General features: G+C 36.0%; 1 protein-coding gene across 1 annotated transcript in view; it reads right to left on the bottom strand.

Moving 5' to 3' along the window:
• DHX15 (DEAH-box helicase 15) overlaps positions 1 to 21174 on the bottom strand; it is a 59609-nt gene that overhangs the window by 23844 nt on the left and 14591 nt on the right. Inside the window, exons 4-5 of the mRNA XM_072808969.1 lie at positions 6023 to 6182; positions 3526 to 3744 (exon numbers count right to left, since the gene is read on the bottom strand). Of these exons, the coding sequence (XP_072665070.1) occupies positions 3526 to 3744; positions 6023 to 6182 (379 nt within the window). The remainder of the gene's footprint in view (positions 1 to 3525; positions 3745 to 6022; positions 6183 to 21174) is intronic.

Raw genomic sequence — 21174 nt, 5'->3', positions numbered from 1 at the left:
CAAACATCCAGATTTCACAAAGTAGAAAACAGAGTGCCCCAAATTATACATGAGCACATTCCAAATTTTAGCAAGAAGAGAATTCCAATTTTACTTGGGACTACACTATCCAATCTGTCAAATACATCTAAAATGAGATCACTACTGCATGGGATATAAAGACAACTCTAAAGATGGAAGAAGAAAAAAATCCCACACCACTTGTTTTTTAGACAAGCAAGGTTCTAAACACTTAGTTTTAAAACTGCAACAAATTTTTCCCTAAAGTTTACCAAATATCCATAGACAACACTAAGTTCAGAAGAGCACAAAGCTCATTGACATTCAGCAGCATAAAGCAACCATCTGCTAAGAGCTGCTTAGTTATGAGCAATATTGACTACTGAGACAGAAGCTCAGGAGTTTTTAAAGACTTTCAGCTCCAAAAGTATTAATATATGTGAGTAAATAAATTTGGACTGCTAATTTGAGGAGGCTGAATTCACTGCATATGGAAAAGACATTTTACTCAGCAAAATTAAAGATAAAAGAATGTGCTCCTTAAAGAATGGTTTTAACATCTTCATGTAACCCTTGACAATTGATATTTCAATTATAATCATTCTTATCTAATTCAGAAGTGTAGCTCCCCGAAGGACTTCTACTAGGCAACACTTAATTTTAATCATAGCTCCAGATTTTATGCATTAAGATAAAATAAAAAATATTCTAGAATTCAAATCTTTCCCAACCTTTCACCAATCAAGATTAATCTCCTATTCCCAAATTAACTCAGATTACTACAGATGCATTATTGTTTAAGTCAAAATGGTAAAATGCTCTTAAAAATCATTTTAAAATTTCACGGGAAAATTAAATTTTACAGGTGCTGTTCATATTTATGAAGACAATAGTGAATTCCAAGAATCTACCACTTAACTGACCATGTAAAAATAACAAACCTTCACAGGCATGAAAAACAGTAATATTTTATGTATCTTTAATTCAACTCTACTAAAAACAATCAATGAAACAAAATACATTATGTACTCTGATACTTTCTCCCTGAAGATCTTCAAATTAAAGACTAGTCACCCAACAAAAGGTGATTTAAAAATGTAAGAGGACATATGCAAACCTTATTCACAGTTACAGTTAATAACTTTATTGGAAAACATGTACTCAAGCACACATTTGAAAACCATGGGGCTTACTCCCTTCCTTTCCCCAACTATGGGATAGCTGCCAAATACAAGAAGTTAAATCACAGGAAAGCCTTTCAGGTTCTCACCATGAGATCATCTGATATTTCTGATAAAATTCTAATATGCTTAGTTATCTGAACATAATGGCTATTTTAAAAAGTCATTTAAGAAAATATACTACACAGCACTCTATATGAATCAAGAAACTAGAGACCAGGCACAAAAGGACAAGATGAATACCTCAAATGCCTAAGGCTGCATTATTGCATAAATACCATTTTTATGCCCTCAAAAAAGCATTTGGTACTCTTGCTTCTAAAATTTATAAAAATTCTTCCATTCAAAATGCATAAAAATAAAGACAGGTACCAACAGAGGGTTTATCTGTAAAAGTGAATTTGCAACACATTTTATTTCCCAAAAGAACAAGTATGATTTTGTACTGGGAATGATTTTCTACCCAGGGGACATGTGACAATGTTTCTGCAGACATTTTTGGTTGTTACAACTGGAGGAGAGAATGTTACCGCATGTAATGGGTAAAGACCAAAGATGCCACAATGCACAGGTTACCCCACAACAAAAAAAACTGATAGGCCAACCATGTAAATAGTGAAGTTGAAAAAACCTGCTCTACAGAAAAAGCATTGTGGCCAATGGGGGTACAAATCATAGATCATACAAATACTGAAGAAATGCAAGGACAAAGAAATGACGCAACATTTATAGCTCTTAAAACAACAGCCTTTGCTGGAATATTATGTGTATCAAGCATTCCTGTAGAAATTGAATACAAATAAAATAATTCACATTCCAATGGAGGTAGGCAGTCACAGAAGACCTGTGATTTTTGTATCTGGGAGAATTAGAGCAATTCCCCACAACACTGTTTACAGTTGTGTCATTAATGTACTACAGGAATTATACTGGTTTAAACATTCCTCTGGGACAATGACCTTTAAACCTAGGGAAATATAAAAATGGCCCACAGACCTCATTGAAGATGCAGATTCCTTTTTCGCCTCAGATTTCACCTATCTCAGCAAGTCTGGAACAGGACCAAGAACTTGCTTTTAACAAACTCTTCTACTCTTCTCTCCTAAGTAGACTGTCCAATGATCACACTTGAGAAAAATGTTCTGGGGCAGGGGTCAGACCTTTTCCTTTTACTGTAAAGGGCCAAAACAATTTAGGCTTTGAATGCACACATCATCTCTGTTGCACATTCTTTGCTCTTATTTACAACTGCTTAAAAATGTAAAAACAATTCTTAACTAGTGGGCCATACAAAAACTGAAACTGGAGGAAGGTTGGCACATGTAGCTATTTAAATTAAAATGCTATAAAATTAAAATGTATTCCCTCCTCTCACCAGCCACATTTCAAATCCTCAAAAGCCATACACTCCTGGTGAGTGACATACTGAACGGCAGACAGAACATGTTCAGCACCAACAAAAGGTCTGATGGAACAGCACTACCCCAAAACCTCACCACTCAACCCTGGAGAGCTTCAACATTACTTGGGAGCTTGTTAGGTAGACAGAATCTCAGGCTACACCTGACCTACTGAATCAGAATCAGTAAGTGGAAATTTTCTAAGTGGAACTGCATGTATGTTAGAAAAATACATTCTAGAAAGTTCATAAAGCCTACTGAAACAGAGGACAAGCTCTAAGAAAACCTCCAGTAAGAGGCTCTCTGAAATGGTCTTCTCCAGATAGCTTTTTCCTGAACTTTAGCTTGAGAATTTCATAGCACACCTATAAACCTACGGTGGAAAACAAGTTTTAAAAAATGCAGCACAAAAAAAAAAAAAAAATCTACACCTGAGAATAAAACCTGTCAAAGTGAGGTAAATTCCAACTAAGAAATTTCACTGATTCCTTCTAATCTTCAGTGAACACATGAAGACAAAATCAAAACACAAACATTTGAAGCCACTCAACTTCACCCACAAGCTGACTAGGACAACATGATTTCACTGCAGCTGTGTGGTTCAAATTTATGCTTTAGCAAAGCTGCAAATTATCACACCACCACTTACCACTCAGGTATCTCCAAAGTTGAAAACTGCAATTGCTAAATCTTGAAATTCTAAAAGCACGTAACATTCTTAGGATAATTAACAAACACCAATTGTATAAAAGGGTATTCTTAGAGTACATATAAAAAGGGGTTATAATGCTTCATACATAAATACAGTCAAGTTGAGGAAAATCTTTAAACCTTGGGATAAGAAATACGTGGTTAATATATACCATGTTCTTAGATTTTAAAAGCTGTTGTATAATTTAACATGCTAAAGGCTAAATAATTAAGCAAATAATGACAATTAATACCTCTTGACCAGTTAAGAAAAGTAGAAGATCTCCTTCCTCCTCCTCACACATATGAATTTGGATCACTGTTCGAATGGCTGCTTCGAGATAATCTCTCTCTGGTTCAGGAGTATAAAAGATCTCAACAGGATGTGTACGTCCAGGAATAGTTAAGAGAGGACAGTTATCAAAGTAAATCTGGAATTTCCCTGCATCTAATGTAGCGCTCATAACTATAACCTGGGGGAAACAAAAAAACACAAAAGTTAATTATTTGAAGCAGTCTTCAAGGATTCTTACATGGTCCTAAGGAAAAAAAGACAAGTAATGTCTATGTTCTATATATATCTCAATTATTAAAAAACCTACAAAAATGATTAAAAAAATCAAATGCAGGGGCACCTGGGTGACTCAGATAAGCATCTAATTCTTGGGGCACCTGGGTGGCTCAGTAGTTGAGCATCTGCCTTTGGCTCAGGTTGTGATCCCAAGGTCCTGGGATTGAGTCCCACATTAGGCTCCTCACAGGAAGTCTGCTTCTCCCTCTGCCTATGTCTCGGCCTCTCTCTGTGGGTCTCTCATGAATAAATAAAATCTTCAAAAGTAAAAATAGTAATTTTTAAAAAGCATCCGACTCTTGATTTTAGCTCAGATCACGATCTCAAGATCCTGAGAGCAAGTCCCTCATCTCCTCCTCGGGCTAAGCAGGGAGTCTGCTTGAAGGTCTCCTTTCCCCTGTCCCTTGCCTTGCACACACTCCCTTTCTCTAAAATAATAAATAAATACATCTTAAAAAAAAATCAAATACAGAAATGCTGAACTATGATAAAAGAGTTACTGACATTTTTAAAAAATTAGAAATGAACACAGTATATAATAAGAAATAAATAACACCTGAAGGCCCAAAGTTCATAAACTGTTTTAACATATTTATGTTTACATAAGATTTATATAATATATAAAAGGGAAGGGTAAAAGACAACATAAATAAATAGCACAATTACTACTGTGTTTATTAAGACAGAACAGGACAACCTTACACACAGGAAAGAGCAGGAAATGCAAATAGAAAAAAAGAAAAACATCAGTGGCACAGATATAAATTTTCTCTTTTTCCAAATCACCTTTAATAAGAATGACTTCTTTAGAAAAATTGCTAAACAGGGATTTTCTACACTGTTGTAAAAAGCCAGTCACCAAAAGGCTGTTCCAAATACAGAGCGATGAAGACTGTACAGTCACCCTCTCTCCATGTAACTCAAACATTATAGCACCCATTAAAAATTTACTTAAAAAGAAGGCTCCCTCATAAAACATTCTACTACAGAGTAAATTCTACTTTGAGTTTCTTTCCAAAAAACCTTAATAGCTCATACCTGATTTCACTTATATATGAAATCTAAAAAACAAAAAGCAGAAACAGGCTCATAAATACAAAAAACAAACTGGTTGCTGCCAGGGAGGGATGGACAAAATGAATGAAGGAGACTAGGAGTTTCAAAGTTCCAGTTACAGAGTAAGTCAGTCACAGGAATAAAAGGCATAGCATAGGGAATATAGTCAATGGTATTGTAATAGCATTGCATGGTGACAGATGGTAGCTACACTCAAGGTGAACACAGCGTAACAGGGAGTTGTCATTGCCAATCACTACACTGTACATCAGAAACTAACATTATTAACACTGTTGTTGGTCAACTATACTTCAATTAAAACAAAATGAAAATTTCAAAAGCTCATAACATTTAATCAATAATGGGAATACTCCTCATTCTTCAAATACATTCTTTAAAATAATAAATTTAAACAAAAACATACTAAGATAACAATTTTTTAAGACCCAGAATCTTTCTGCCCCCCAGTGTAAAATCCCTCTATAACACATATACTAACAATCAAAGAATGAGTCTAAGTTCCAATAAATGGTGTATATACAACAGCAAAAAGAGGCACTTCATAAACTCTGGGAGGCAGAGAGATCAGAAATTCAGCCCGTTTTAGGCCCTTATCAAAACAGTAACACTGGCCAGGGCAGTAGTAGTAGGACTGACAGAAAAAAAAAAAACTCAAGCCAACTAGATTAAGTGAACAGAGTTCTGATGGGTGGCTTGCTTGTTCTGGGTATAGTTGTTCCTACTACCCAACATGATGAGTTAGAATGGGTGTGTTTATGTTGGGGCAGGACAAAGATTTGAGGTTTCTGTATTTAATGAAGGGGACGGTGAGCAGCAGGGATACAAAACTACCATGTTATTAAAACACAAAAAAGTCAGGTGGGTTAGAAATGGAAAAGGTTTGGTCTAAAAATACATACATCACTAGAAAGTGGAATCAAAGTAAAAACACATGAAGACACAGCTACATATATTAGAAACAAAGAAAAATAACAATGTAGGTACTTATTGTTCCTTATTTTACAATTGATATATTATAGTTGATTTAGTGATTGGCATATGTTCTGTTTTCTATACATACCCCTATTTTTAATGAGATGATTAAGAAAAAAAAATTACTTCACCTTTAAGTCTGATCTTTGTCTTACAACTTCCTTCAGAACACCCATGAGGATATCTGTAGCCAATGTTCTTTCATGAGCCTCATCAAGAATTATTACACCATAACGCTCCAGAAGGGGATCATTCATAGCTTCACGAAGTAACATCCCATCAGTCATATACCTATATTCACAGTAAACAAGTTGGTCAAGGTTCGTTTAGGGCATTTGAAAAACTAAACTCCATGACACGCAAAGAGATCGGGTAAATCAAAATTAAATTTTTCTCAAAACCAATGTGTTATTGTTTCATGATCAATCGCAAAATTAAGCATCAAGAAAAATTTCTAAGAGTATCAAACGTGTTATACACTATCAAATTCTGTCAAGTGAGACTGTAATACTGAAATGCATTAAGATTGAATCTGATTACTGAATATAATGATTACATGGTTTTACACAAATGCATCACTTAAATGCAAAACAAAATTTAAAAGTTCGACCTACAAAACAAAGAAACCAATTTGTTTTGTAACATCATATCACTAAAATGTTACCACATGCAAATGTACATTTCTTTAAAGCCTTAGTAATTCCTCACTTAAGCTAACAATAGGCTTCCCTGGTTCAAAAGGGCTGAGACAGCACAAAAGTCTACCATTTCTTTCCCCCAGCCCCACCCAACCTAATGAAACGATGGCAAAGAAGCACAAAAAGAACAGAATAAGGGATGGCATGTGCAATATAGAGATGTTGATAAATAAGTATGAAAGACAAAAGAAATCCACTAACTCAATGAACCAGAGAGGGAAACCAGGTTGAGAGAAGGCTCAAGATAAACAGCATCTCCTCCTATCCATTCTATTCTGGCTGCTACTGCCACTAACACAAAACAACTATCCCTAGTTTGGCACAGGTACAAAACAAAGTCGGCCTGCATATGCTAAGGTCACAGTTCATTAAATTCATGATTTTATTTAAAATTTAAAAGCAGTATAAAAATGTAAAGTCATCATTTATGATTTCACTATTTTGGGTCTTTATTTTTCACAAATTAATCTAACCTAATCTTTCATGGACCAACTTGGTATTTCTAGTTAATACCGTTTGTTGGAGCAGTTAAGTTCACCAAATTGACAATGTACAGCAGAACTGAATCCTTCTCCTTACATCCCTTGAATTTAATTCTAAACTTATTAAGGCTTTTGGCAAACGAATCCATCCTTATTCTATATATTTTAGGCTTCTTTCTTCTTTGATCATATTTTTAAAAGTAAACTACATTTCTGGAGTTGACACTGCATTACCTGCAAGATTATTTTATATTAAGACCATGAAAGAAAAAACAGTGCCAATTAAACTATGACTCAATGCCTTAACGACAGTGTGGTGCAGTGCATGAATCAGCTATAGCCTCTAGCTACTTTAAATTATCTCTGATCTATTTGAGAACATTTAGTAATTTCTCCTGACTTCAGCTGCTAATTACTGACATGAGATAGGCAATCCTTTTGCACATCATCTCGATAGCAAAACATAATACAGTTCCATCTACTTGTGAGTAACTACCTCAGATCCCACAGACCTCATCTGGTCTTTTGCAGGGGAAAAAAAAAAAGAAATGAACTAGTAGTGACTCTTCAAATGATAAGTATTTGCTTAAATACTATAAAATTTACACCATGCTGTTCAGTTTCCAAGCTTACTCAATTCAACATGGAATCCCACTGTAATCTTTCTGAAAACATTTTAATTAGTAAATAAACCCAGTACACATAGTTTCAACAGTAGCACATTACTTATTTGATGTACAAGTAGATCAAGTTCAAGCATTCACAGGCAATAACCACCACCAAACTGCTACCAGTTTATAAGACTCTCAGATTGTAAAAATGTGCCTCAGTCTCACATATTAAAAATGTGAAAAAGTCACAGAACTGACATAAGTATCAGGCTTTAACTTGAAAACTCCTTCAAACTCATTAAAAAAAAAAAAAAAGCCATTCTTTTTGACCTTTTTCCTCCATACATTCCTTAACCTTCAGACACCACAGGTAGAGAGGCATTCAAAAGCACAGCTAACCCAAATACTCATTCTTTTATATTTTTCTGAGGGGAAATGTTGTAAATGGCAGAAGAGATACTGTACGTTAATGAACTATTTGCCTTGTTTTATTAGAAACTACGCATAAAATATGTACTATGTTAAATAGTCAACTAAGCCTGACTTCCAGACTCCGGAGATAGACTCCTAACAGATGTCTCAATACTTGATCATCACTCAGTGATCCAATTATGAGATGCTACTCTTACCTCTACTGCATCACAGGAGCATAGGAAGCTTGCTGTCTGTGCAACAGAGAGCTTCAGGAAAAATTACACCTGTAGGGACACCTGGGTGGCTCAGTTAAGTGTCCGACTCTGTTTCAGCTCAGGTCATGATCTCAGGGTCCGGATGAAGCCCCAAGTTGAGTCAGGCTCTGTATTCAGTAGGGAGTCTGCTTAAGATTCTCTCTGCCAACGCATGCATGCAAGCTCTCTCCTTCTTTCAAATAAATAAAGTTGAACGGTCTCTTAAAAATACAATCAATATTGCTGCGTTTCCAATGTAGGAAATTCACTATTAGTAGTTAACTTTCCCAGGGTCTCAAAACCAGTTAAATAGTTTAAGACTAGGTATCAGCACACTGATGCCCATTGCTGGGCCCCTCCTACACTAATACAATCTCTTCAAAGTCCGAGAAAAATATACATATAAATACAACAGCAAAAGTTACCTAGTGTGGGGGTGGAGATTGGAAAGGGGGGGGGAGTAGTTTGTAAACTCATCTGTGATCTACCAAAAACAGGTTAATATTAAAACAGTACTACTCTTCCCTTTCTTTATCCTCTGAAAAGACTGCAGGGGATGCTCTTAGCCATAACTTTTTTTTTTTTTTTTGCCCTGATTTAATTGACCCAACTGTTAGATGGCCTTTTGGTTTTTTTTTTTTTTTTAAAGATTTTATTTATTTATTCATGAGAGACAGAGAGAGAGAGAGAGAGAGAGAGAGACATGCAGAGGGAGGAGCAGGCTCCATGCAGGGAGCCTGACATGGGACTCCATCCCAGGTCTCTAGGATCACACCCTGGGCAGAAGGTAGGCGCTAAACCGCTGAGCCACCCAGGGATCCTGTTTTTGTTTTTATTTGAGAAAGAGAGCCAGAGAGCACAAGGGGGGGGGGGGGGGAGGAGGGGGAGGAAAAGCAGGCCTCCCACTGAGTAAGGGGCCCAAAGCAGGGCTCAATCCCAGGACCCTGAGATCATGACCTGAGCTGAAGGCAGAAGCTTAACTGACTGAACTACTGGCATCCTTTTTTTTTTTTTAATTAGATAGATAGATGATAGATTGATTAGATAGATTTTACTTACTTATTGATTGATTGAGAGAGAGAGAAAGTCAAACAGACTCCACACTGAGCGTGGAGGACAGGACATCTCATCACAACCCTGAGATGAAATCAACAGTTGGAGGCTTAACCAACTGAGCCAGCCAGGCACCCCAGCTGGCCTTTTGTTTTAAATCAGGGAAACAGCTAGACCTCCCAAATACATCTGTATCTTCTATATAGAAATTTTTAGAAAAATCAACCCGTTACCAGATGCAAGTCAGATAAAAAAGTGTTTCCCCAAAACAGTTATGTCCTTTTCCTCCTCCTCCCCATCTTGCTTTATTTCTGAATAATCCTCTCTTTAAGTGTTCCAAAATGAGCAGATTTCTGCCATCTAACATCTTTCTCATGTGTCACCTCAAAAATTCTAATTTTGTCTCTGCTGGTATATCTTATGAACATCTGAGAAACATACATATTTTTATCGGAAAACTAGCTTGTCAGACCTTGAGTTTGGGGACAATTCTTTTGCTGTACATCGCCACAATCACAGACTCCTACCAGCATGCTTTGATTACTAGACTTCAGGCAGTCTTTTCCATTGTATCATATTCATACTCAATTTTTTTGTATGTGCTGTATGTGTGAAGTTTTGAAGTTTTAAATAAAAAAGTGTGCCAGTATGAACATAAGCCAATTGATTTTAGGAACACTGGACTTTTCTTAAAGTACATTAAGTGGCTGGAACTATAGACATGCTGTTCACTGGCAAGATAGAGGGGATTAAGACCCAAACAAGTTCAATAGGTCAAATGTCAAAACAACAGAGACCAATCAACTGACCTGGCCCATTTCAAGAACAGAGGGGAGGCTGAGAGCAAGACCACACACCTATCCTCCCCAGGTTTCCCTCCCTCTCTGATTGTCCTTCCATCTAGACTCTCTGGCCCTTGTCACTGTTGTTTACTCATGCTAAAAAAAAAAACAGAAGGAAAGGTCCCATGCTTTGCCTAATTAAGCCACTACCAGATTTACTGGCAACTATGGCACATTTGAGGTGATATTTTTTGTGTTCAGGGTGACTTGATTCTTTCTGTTGTTTTGTTTGGAACGAATGTTTACCTGTGTCTTTTACAGTTTTTGCTTGTTTTTTTGTTTCCTTTTTAAATTATGTGTGGCATTGTGTGTGTGTGTAATTAAAGCCTTTATTAACCTCAAGAAAAAAGGGAAGCTACCCAATGATTTGCTATACTACTAGATATATGAAGCTCCCTGCTTTAAAAAAAAAAAAGGGGGGGGGGGATCCCTGGGTGGCGCAGCGGTTTAGCGCCTGCCTTTGGCCCAAGGCGCGATCCTGGAGACTCAGGATCGAATCCCACGTCGGGCTCCCGGTGCATGGAGCCTGCTTCTCCCTCTGCTTGTGTCTCTGCCTCTCTCTCTCTGTGTGTGTGTGACTATCATAAAAAAAAAAAAAAAAAAAAAAGTGACCAAACACCAAGCACAGAAAAAGGCAGAACCAAGTACTGGACATCCTATAAAAGTCTTAGCCATTTCCCTTTTACGTTTTATACCCTCCATAGTACTAATGGAATATTTAACCAGACTCAGGCATCAGTCACAAAAAATAGTGTCACAATAATAAAACTTGTGATTACCTAATTTTGAAGTTTCAATAACAGACTAAACTGCATAAGAGAGTCAAACTCTACATTTGAATGGATACCCTATTATCCAGTGTTTCTGTTTTAAAACAAAGACTCACTAAAAAGTTTTCTGTGTTACCTGTGAACTGGTTAGAAATACAAAACTTGGGTCTCATCCCTGACCTACTTAGAAATTTTGAAGATGAGGCATGGCAATCTGTTCTAACAAGCTTTCATGTATTTGATTCTAATATGCTTGCTAAAGTATTAGAATCACTAGCCTAAATCAAGTTAAACAAGAGGCAGATTAAGTAGATGCCTAAAGCAGCAAAACATCCCTGAAAAATAAGTCAGAAACAGTTGATATTTTCAACCATGACTACTATCTAATTAATAAAATACACAAAATATTAAAACATGTAAGAATAATTTGTGTGCTGAGTAGTACGAGCTTACATAGCTTGAGTATTTTTTTTGCAACAGGCACGTGCAAATAGCATAGTACAACTACAAGCCAGCTGCTAACCCTGATCCTAGCCAATATCATCAATTCCGACATGAACACAGTATGATAAAACATTACAGACTACAAAGGTATTGTTTAGTTTTGTGTTTACATATATTTAGAATTTTTTGAAAAATTCCTCAACTTGCCTGGTTCAAAGAAAAAAGAACCACAAAAAGGTGAAATGGTTTCCTAAAATGTACACCAGAAATTCTAAATTGTTTAATGAACTCTGATCTGTATCAAATTATTTGTAAGTTTAATGAATGTCAAGTAATGAAAAACTGTCTATAGGGGGAAACAATTCCCAATAACTTAGTATTATGTTCCCTGGTGTAGGAATGTGCTTAGAGACACAGTTGAACCTTCCTAAATCCCTATCTCAAGCCTTATATCTCTCTAAAGAAATTCCATATTGATCCAAGATGTATAAAACAAAAAACTAAAACACATGGATTCATAGAATTATTCAATACACTGAATACATCTTTAATTAAGAACACTTGTATAAAATTCAAGTTTCTGCATGGCATGATGTGTGATAAACAAAGAAACATGGTAAAGTGAGCAAAAATTGGAACTTAAATTCAGAATGCCAATTTTGTTAAGAAAGTTGCAACCTATATCCAGAATGCTAATCCTGTGAAAAGCTCCTACAGTCAATATAAAAAAGGCCAACTAACCAACCACAGAAAGATGGGCAAAGAATGTGAACAAACACCAAGTTTATTACTCCCATAATACTGTACATTTTTTTTTTCAAATTTACCTTCTCTGTGATTGGGATGCATTTTAAAATAGCCCCTTACAAAAATGACTGTCAAGCAAGTAGCAATAATTCTGGAAAGATGAGAAAGCACTAGTCTCAGATCCAAAAAGAAACACAAATGACTCAAAAATACATGTAAAGATGCTCAATTTCATATAAAAGAAATGCAAATTAAAACAATAATATTCCATTTTTCACTTAAAATACTGACAAAGAAAAGTTCCATATTACACTGTGGGCAAGGATACATAAAGTGACACTCATTTGCTCATTCCTTACTGGTCAGAATAGATAAATCTCTATAAAAGGCAATCTGGCAATCTAATAAAATTCAAACATACCCTGTGACTCAACCAATTTCATCTGAAGGTAATTCATTTCAGATATATACCTGCGCATTTGCAGAAAAATGTGTACACAAGGTTTTCTAAGAGGGTACTAAGGACAGTGTTTTTAATAGCAAAAACTACAAATCTGAGTGTCCATCAAAAGAATGAAACAATATACAGTCATTAAAAATAATAAAGCATCTTTATATTTACTGTTCTAGAACAATATTAAGTGAAATCAGCAACCATGTCTTGAACCAATCCCTGCTCCAACACTGAAAATCCTAGTTATGTAGTGCTCTTGCAATACTGTTAGGATTTGGTTACCTTTCAAAGTATAGGTTTTATTCTAGCGTAATTACACATGCAGATAAATCAAAACTGCATTTCTAAAGAATCCAAAACTTGACTCAGCACGACCCAAAGAAATTTTTGGTAACTGCTTCCAAGTTTATCATAAATGACTAGCATTGTTTAATTTGAGTAGTAAGATTTACTGCTTTCCAAATTACCTAGGAAAACTTTACAAATACTTAGACATAAGAGAATTACATGGAGATGAGGAATGAGGATGGTGAGGAACAACACTTTGAGTGGTTAAGAATACACCCTTGTGAGCAGCCCGGATGGCTGTGGTTTAGCGCTGCTTTCAGTCCAGGGTGTGATCCTGGAGGCCCGGGATCGAGTCCCATGTCAGGCTCCCTGCATGAAGCCTGCTTCTCCCTCTGCCTGTGTCTCTGCCACTCTCTCTCTGTGTCTCTCATGAATAAATAAATAAAATCTTTAAAAAAAAAAATGCACCCTTGTTACAAGATAAACCTAAGTTAAAGCCCCTACTTTCTTCTTGGCATTTGATCTTGAACATCAACTTCTCTAAAGCACCATTTGTAAAATGTGAATATGGTGGCTTTTGCTTAAATGAAAGAAAAGAATGTATCTAAAGCACCTACTATACCAATTATCTGGCACTTGTTAAATAACTACAAATAGAATTCTATACTAGCTCTTAACTAACCTTTCCCTAATAAATCCTTGGAATAACCTTAGCCTCTGTATAACACACTGTGTTATAGCCACATGTCTGTCTCTACCAGCTGGGTCAACATAATTATATTTACATGTAATGACAAGCTCTTAGCGCAGAAAAGAGTTGTATAGATGTTTCTTGTTACATGCTTCACAAAAGCTTGAAAAACAGGAGTCTCATACACACACGAAACTATCAAATGTATGACATAACTACAAAAGAGTGAAAGGGAGTCTGGAATTTCAGAATTTCTAAAGACAATTCTCTTGAATTCCAGAAAAGTAACACCTGTGTATTTTTCAAGTGTGTGAAGTTTAAATACCACTGTTAAGATCTAGACTTTTTAATTGCATAATTGAATTCCAAACAACTTATATTCAAGGAAATGGTGATGGTCCTATATTAAAAGACTGATGAATAAATATACAGGTTTTAAATTAAACTTTTTTTAAAAGATTTTATTCATTTATTTTTTTTATCTTTTTAAAAGATTTTATTTATTTATTCATGAGACACACATAGAGAGGTAGAGACACAGGCAGAGGGAGGAGAAGCAGGCTACATGCAGGGAGCCCAAAGCAGGACTCAATCCCGGGAATCCAGAATCACGCCCTAGGCCGAAGGCAGACACTCAACCACTGAGCCACCCAGGCATCCCTTAAATTAAAATTTTAAAAAAGTTTAAGGCATTTTTTTTTTTTTTTACTATTTACTACTAAAACTTAGATTAACCCACTACAATCCAATAAGGTCGTATGAGTGCCTGCACTAAAAACTACACATATTAAAATGCCTGCACAAAAAGGTATGTAGAATTTTTTAAGTTATACTAGATCAAGACCTCTAAAATAGACCATAACCAAAAAAACATTTATTCACTTTTTTCCTCCCTACCATATAACCTATTTTTGTGTAAAGCCCCTATCCGTAGACGGGGCACCTGGCTGGCTCAGTCAGTAGAGCACACAACTTGAACTCTGAGTTTGAGCCCCACACTGGATACAGAGATCACTTAAAAATTAAAAAAAAAAAAAAAAAATTTTTTTTAAAGTAAAGCAACCTCAGGACACCTGGGGTCTCAGTGGTTGAGTGTCTGCCTTTGGCTCAGGGCGTGATCCCAGATTCCCAGGATGGAGTCCCACATTAGGCTCCCCACAGGGAGCCTGCTTCTCCCTCTGCCTGTGTCTCTGCCTCTCTCTGTGTCTCTCATGAATAAATACAAAAAAATCATTCAAATAAATAAATAAATAAATAAATAAATAAATAAATAAATAAATAAAGCAGCCCCTTGCAGTAGAATACTTTTTGAATGACAACAGTAAAAGAAGAAGAATGACAAAACTAAAACAGCTTGCACTTACCAGGAACTATATTAGAAGAAAAAAAACACATATAGTATATAGGGACTTTATAAAATACAACTCTTTTCACTACTATAAATATAGTGAGCCTGAATACCCACAACTTACCCATCCTTCACAATGTCAACATTATGGTCAATTACCAACTTTTAAAAATGCTCACAGTGAATCAGGAGCTACTGAGAGTCATCAAATTACCTTCCTCCAACAATTCTTCCAATATCAAGTTATTTCTACATGCCATAAGTACAAAAATAAAGACGGGATCATCTAAGTATACATAAGTCAGTTTATTTTATTTTTTTTAAAGATTTTATTTATTCATGACAGACACACAGAGAGAGGCAGGGACACAGGAAGAGGGAGAAGCAGGCTCCATGCAGGGAGCCCAATGTGGGACTCGATCCCAGGTCTCCAGGATCACACCCCAGGCTGCAGGCAGCGCCAAACCGCTGCGCCACCAAGGCTGCCCCATACATGAATCAGTTTAAAACAAAGTTATTTACCTCTTTTAGGTGATCTGGCTATTTCTGGATTCACTGTTACCTTTAAAGTCTTCTCTGTGTCCATAATGCTAGAACACTGTACTTCTCAATATATGTAAGTTCTATGAACTTATGTTAAAAAAAAAAAAGCCCTTACGGGGGGCACATGGTGGCTCAGTGGGTTAAGTGTCTGCCTTTGGCTGAGGTCATTCATTACTCAGGGTCCTGGGATGGAGCCCCACGTCAGGCTCCCTGCTCAAGCAGGGTGTCTGCTTCTCCCTTTCTCTGCCCCTCCTCACTCATGTGAGCTCTCTCTCTGTTCTCTCAAATAAATATATAAAATCTTAAAACAAAAACAAAAACCCTTACAAACCTGATCCATGTGAACACAGCAGTTAAAAAAAAATAAGACATTTCGTTGTTCAATATTAAGATCTCCCAAAGGGCAGTTTATGTATAATTCCCTAGCACAGTCCAAGTTTAGATTACTGTAGAACTTTAACATCTATTTATATATCCAGTAAAGAGAAGAGTAAACTACTTCCTTCTTTGGATATAAACAGGTAACTTTACTTGCTACAGTAAGTTGATTAAATTTGTTAAATGAAATCTTATTTCCAGAGAATAATTATATTCTTCCCTTATGATTCAAAACAATTTATATTATTGTTTTTCATACTCAACATGTGATGCCATAATGCTACTGGCAGAGGCATTTCATTATTCTATATTCCTTTCAAAGACAGTATCTTTGAAAAGCTCTATTTTTGATAGTTGCTCTAATAAAAAGCAAATATTAGGCAAATATCAGTGTAAAACAAACAGTAAGTAAATAAAGGTGGCAGTGTCCATCGACTCTAAAGTTTAAGAAACTGCAGTGTTCAACTGGCAAAGATACCACACTAGTAGATAATGGTGATTAATAATGAAATAAAAAGATTTTTCCTCCAATATATGTGTGGTATTTGTTTAAAGGCTACTAAGTTGTTAGAACATAAATACTTAACTATGTTTTTAGGACTAAACTAATAAACGGAATTCTGAGTTATTTCTTCAGGACAGGGTACTGTGAAGACTGAGACATTAAGCATGAAACTTTGAACCAAGGTAGCATGGGAACTTCTACTCTACTTAAAACCTAGCTCATCTAGTTAATCGGCCTATCTAAGTCTCTCTACCCTTCTCAGCTCAGATGAAATACCTTCTCCTCTGTGAAATCATCTACATAATTCGTGTGACTGAGTCAAACTATCTTCTTCATTGCTTCACAGCCTAAGTCCCCAACCAAGAAGTCCCAAGAGAAGAACCAGAGATAACACAGTTCCTTTATGTACATAATGTTTTTTTTCATTTGTAAAAGGATAAACATACATTTATATAGGGTCAAGTTCAACTTGATACATTCAAACACTAAACTTACTACAATCACAACCTATATATAGCATTTCTTACAATGAGAACTACTAGACGTGAACAGTCACATGGAAAGGCACCACACAGTATTTTGAATTTGGAATCTACAATGTTTCAATGCATTTCTACTACCAAAAAACAGACAAAAAGAAAGCAAACAAAACCTCAAACCTCACTTCTATATAAATAGCCTCACAGTTCTGAGATCAGCATTCAAAGCATACAGCTTTATTTGGGCAAACAGCTAAAACACATGTGGTATGTTTCAGTTAGCTATGTAAATCAACAAAAAGAAATGCCTAAGAAATTAACAACAGAAGGCAACTAAATTCTTTTCAAAATACACTGCCCATTCCTCACGTTTTTAAGGAAATGCCTATCATCCTCACAACAGAATTTACAGAAAGCTATTATGAATGTATAGGTTCTATTTAATATTTCGTAAGATGTTAGCACTGTAAACAAAGAGCCTTCTATAACTAAACCCTTCCCAAGTACTTAAGCATAAACACAAAGGTCAAATGTAATAATATATGCATACCTTTAGGAAAGAAATCAAGTTCGTTTTCATGAATTAACAAAAGCCAAAGAATTCTAATTCTAAGGTGGTGATGATGAGTTTTCAGTATGACAGAAAACATGCAAGTGGTAAACAACCACATTTATTCTTTATTACTGCTCCTTGACTAAAGATTTTGTAAAACTACCTTTATCTAATCCCAATGCTACACTTGAATTAGAATAAAATCTACCATGTAACAGGTGTTCAATAAATTAGTATATAATCAATGTTTATATAATTAATGGTCTTTAAGTACCAGGCCTATTTCCAGGGCTTACCTCTAGCTCTAAAAGAATATTTGCATTTATTCATTCATTTCAGAGACAAGTAACATCAAGTTTTAATTTCAGTTAAAACCCAAATTATAATTCAATTGCTGCACTAAAAGGAACTTTATTAAGTTGTTTTTATTGTCTCTTTTTAATTAACTGGGTTAACTGGTTAAAAGATTCAATAATTTCCCAAACTGAAAATCTACCACCACTATCAGCAGCAACAAAAGTAGAACTGTTGACTTAGCACTTGCTGGGCGACAGGAATTACTCTAAGGGCTGTACACGAATTACGTTATTTTATCTCAGAACAACCATATGAGGTAGTTATTATCACCTCTATCTTCTGAAAAAGCAATAATCACAGGGAGGTTAATTAACATTGCCAAGATCACAGCTAATAAGTGACAAAGCTGGGACACAACTCCGGCCATGTAATCTTAGTCTGTGGTTTGGGGTGTATTTCCTTTTGATTCTCTTTTCAACTCACCCTTTTAAGGAGGTTGCCTTATAGGAAACCCACTGTGGAATCTTTAAGTAGTCTTTTTATGCAGTTAGTGCTTCTAACTCTTATTTCCAGGGGCCCAAAGAATCTGCTACAGCAATGCCAGGTAAATCCTTCTTCTCAGTGTCAACCTCAAAGGTACTATACCAGCCAGCTCCTTATTGTAGCTGTGTTTCTACTGGAATCTCCTTACTTATTAAATATTTTTAGATTTTCTTTCATCTTCTTGTCTAGATTGCCTTTTTGAGATTAAAAAATGCATAGTTTCTGACACATATTGCATAGAATAGTACTTCTTTGGCTGGTTTTTCAAAACTTTTCTCCCTTCCTTTTTCTCCCTCTCCCTTTTCTCCTTGTAAACAAGGGGTTTATCACACCGTGAGACCCTAAGTTCTGTTCATTCTTATCACTCAATTATAGATTTAAACTACGTCCTGTCCGTAACTTTTCCTGATTTTTCCAGCAGCTTGTCCTGAAGCTATATATACAAACAACTCAGGATAGTACAGGTCTTACAAAACACATGTCCTTGAAAGAGTTACAACACTTTCTGCTTCATAAACATTACCCCAGATCAATTCCTTGGCCTGTGACAGATGCCAAAATTGAAATGAATCTGATACCAAAAGCAAAAGATTCAGAAGAGAAGGCAAATTATAAATTATATACACCAAGTCACCCTATCATTACACACTCTCCACCAAGAAATCAGGGGAAAATGTCTTTTCATGAAAAAGTTACCCATTTTTCACGATTATGTCAAAGATTCACCCGCAGTCTACAGTGTAGTGACAAATTTCACTCTCCTCTGTTGCCTTTTCCATCTCAGGGTTTTTTTCCCTGAAATTCCATCCACAAGGCAAGTATAAAGATAGAGACACAAACTCTGTTTCCCAAAGAGTTTATGCAAAAAAAGAAATCAATCTTTAGTTATCCATACAGTCCATAAGCCAGTCCTGTAACATCTCAAGTGATCTGGCATGGAAATGCTGACTTAACACAAATCATCTGAATACTTTAAAAAATACACAGACTGCAGTGTCCCTTAAAGTAAAAAATACTCTTTTTTCCCTTCAGAAAGAAAGTTTTTTATTTTTATTTTTTAAGATTTTATTTACTTATTCATGAGAGACACAGAGAGTGGCAGAGACACAGGCAGAGGGAGAAGCAGGCTCCCTGCGGGGGTGAGCCTGATTGATACAGGACTTGATCCCAGGATTCCAGGATGACACCCTGAGCCAAAGGCAGATGCTCAACCACTGAGCCACCCAGGTGCCCCCCCCCAAAATTCTTAAAAATGCTGTTCCATCTGCCAAGAAAGCTTTGCTCCCTGTACCCCAATCCCTACCCTGTTGAACTATCACTTTCAATTCAGGCCTTTATTCCATCCGCTCTTTTCCAATCTAAATTGAATTTTCAAATCATGCTTTCACACAAACCCCAGTATTCTCTTTCTGAAGCCTAATCACAATTTGAAATTGTATTTACTTTATTTACTTTATGGGGACAAGAACCAGATTACTTTTTAGTACTGTATCTAGCACTGTCCAACACACAAAAGATAATTAAATGAACAACTAACTTATCATTTTATGTAAATTACTGGGTTCCCTCAACATCAAAATATCTCAGAATTTTGTAGCTGGGGAGGGACAAAAAGGAAATAACTAAATTAGCTACAAAACTACCAACTTCAAATGTTATGTCTGCCTGAAAGCTCAAGACTATTAAACTATTTTATTACCTAAAAAACAATTATCAGCTCCCTCAAAATAAATGGAGATTTCTCAAAATTTGTCGTAACTTCAAAGTGCTTCTTAAAATCCACTGAAACAGTTTATTACCTCATCTTCCTTAAAGTGAATTATATTTTCACTGACTATAGTCTCAAATTTGGCAACATCTTCCACTGACTAGTGTGCTCTTCTTTAACTAGCTCACTTTTTTTCTCCCAAAATTTCCAAGCCAAAATAGCAAAAGGAACATAAGTATTTTGCAAAAGGAATACTTCAGAAAAGCAATAGAAGCAGGCAAAAATCATAACAAGTGATACATAAAAACCATTTACAGTGGTAGCCGTTTGAAAACTAACTTGCCTGGGACATCTGAATAAATGAGAGACACAGAAGGAGGCTGAGACATAGAAGGAGAAAACATAGAGAAAAGAAAACTAACTTGTTTGAGACTGGACAGGTTTTTAAGACTAGTCTAATAGAGAGAGTACACTAATTTACACTAGAACCAATTCTCTGAAAACAGCACAATATTAGATCAAGGATCTAGAATTTATGGATATATGTCCCATACACCAGAAAAGGTATCTTTAGATCCCGCCCCCCCTTTTTTAAAGATTTTATTTATTAATCATGAGAGACACAGAGAGAGAGAGAGAGAGAGGCAGAGACACAGGCAGAGGGAGAAGCAGGCTCCATGCAGGAAGCCCGATGCGGGACTGGATTCCAGGACCCCAGGATCACGCCCTGAGCCAAAGTCAGATGCTCAACTGCTGAGCCACCCAGGTGTCCCGATACCTTAGATCCTCAGTGTACACAGAGATTTAAAGATACATTAATTTAAAGTACTCTGAAACAAATTTAATTAGTAAAAAAGTGTGTTTACTGTCAATAATGAAATCAGGAAAAATGTGGTTGAATTCTGAGTCCCTCAGACAGAATCTTCGGAAGTTAGTCCTCTTCACCATCCTTCTATGGTGAAAATTAGCAGCTTTTTACCTGACTAAATAATGGATACATAGGCTTTTTACATCCAAGACTGCCCCTGAACAACACAGGTTTGAACTGCACAAGTCCACTTATACACAGATTTGTTTCAATACAATACAGGACTGTACATGTATTTTCTCTCATGATTTTTCCCTCACCTTATTTTGAGAATATGGTAGATAATACATACATACCTACATAATGTGCTAAC

Source organism: Canis lupus, chromosome 2 (assembly GCF_048164855.1).
Source record: "Canis lupus baileyi chromosome 2, mCanLup2.hap1, whole genome shotgun sequence".
In the NCBI taxonomy this organism is placed as follows: Eukaryota; Metazoa; Chordata; class Mammalia; order Carnivora; family Canidae; genus Canis; species Canis lupus.
This window is presented reverse-complemented; position numbering and strand designations above follow the sequence as displayed.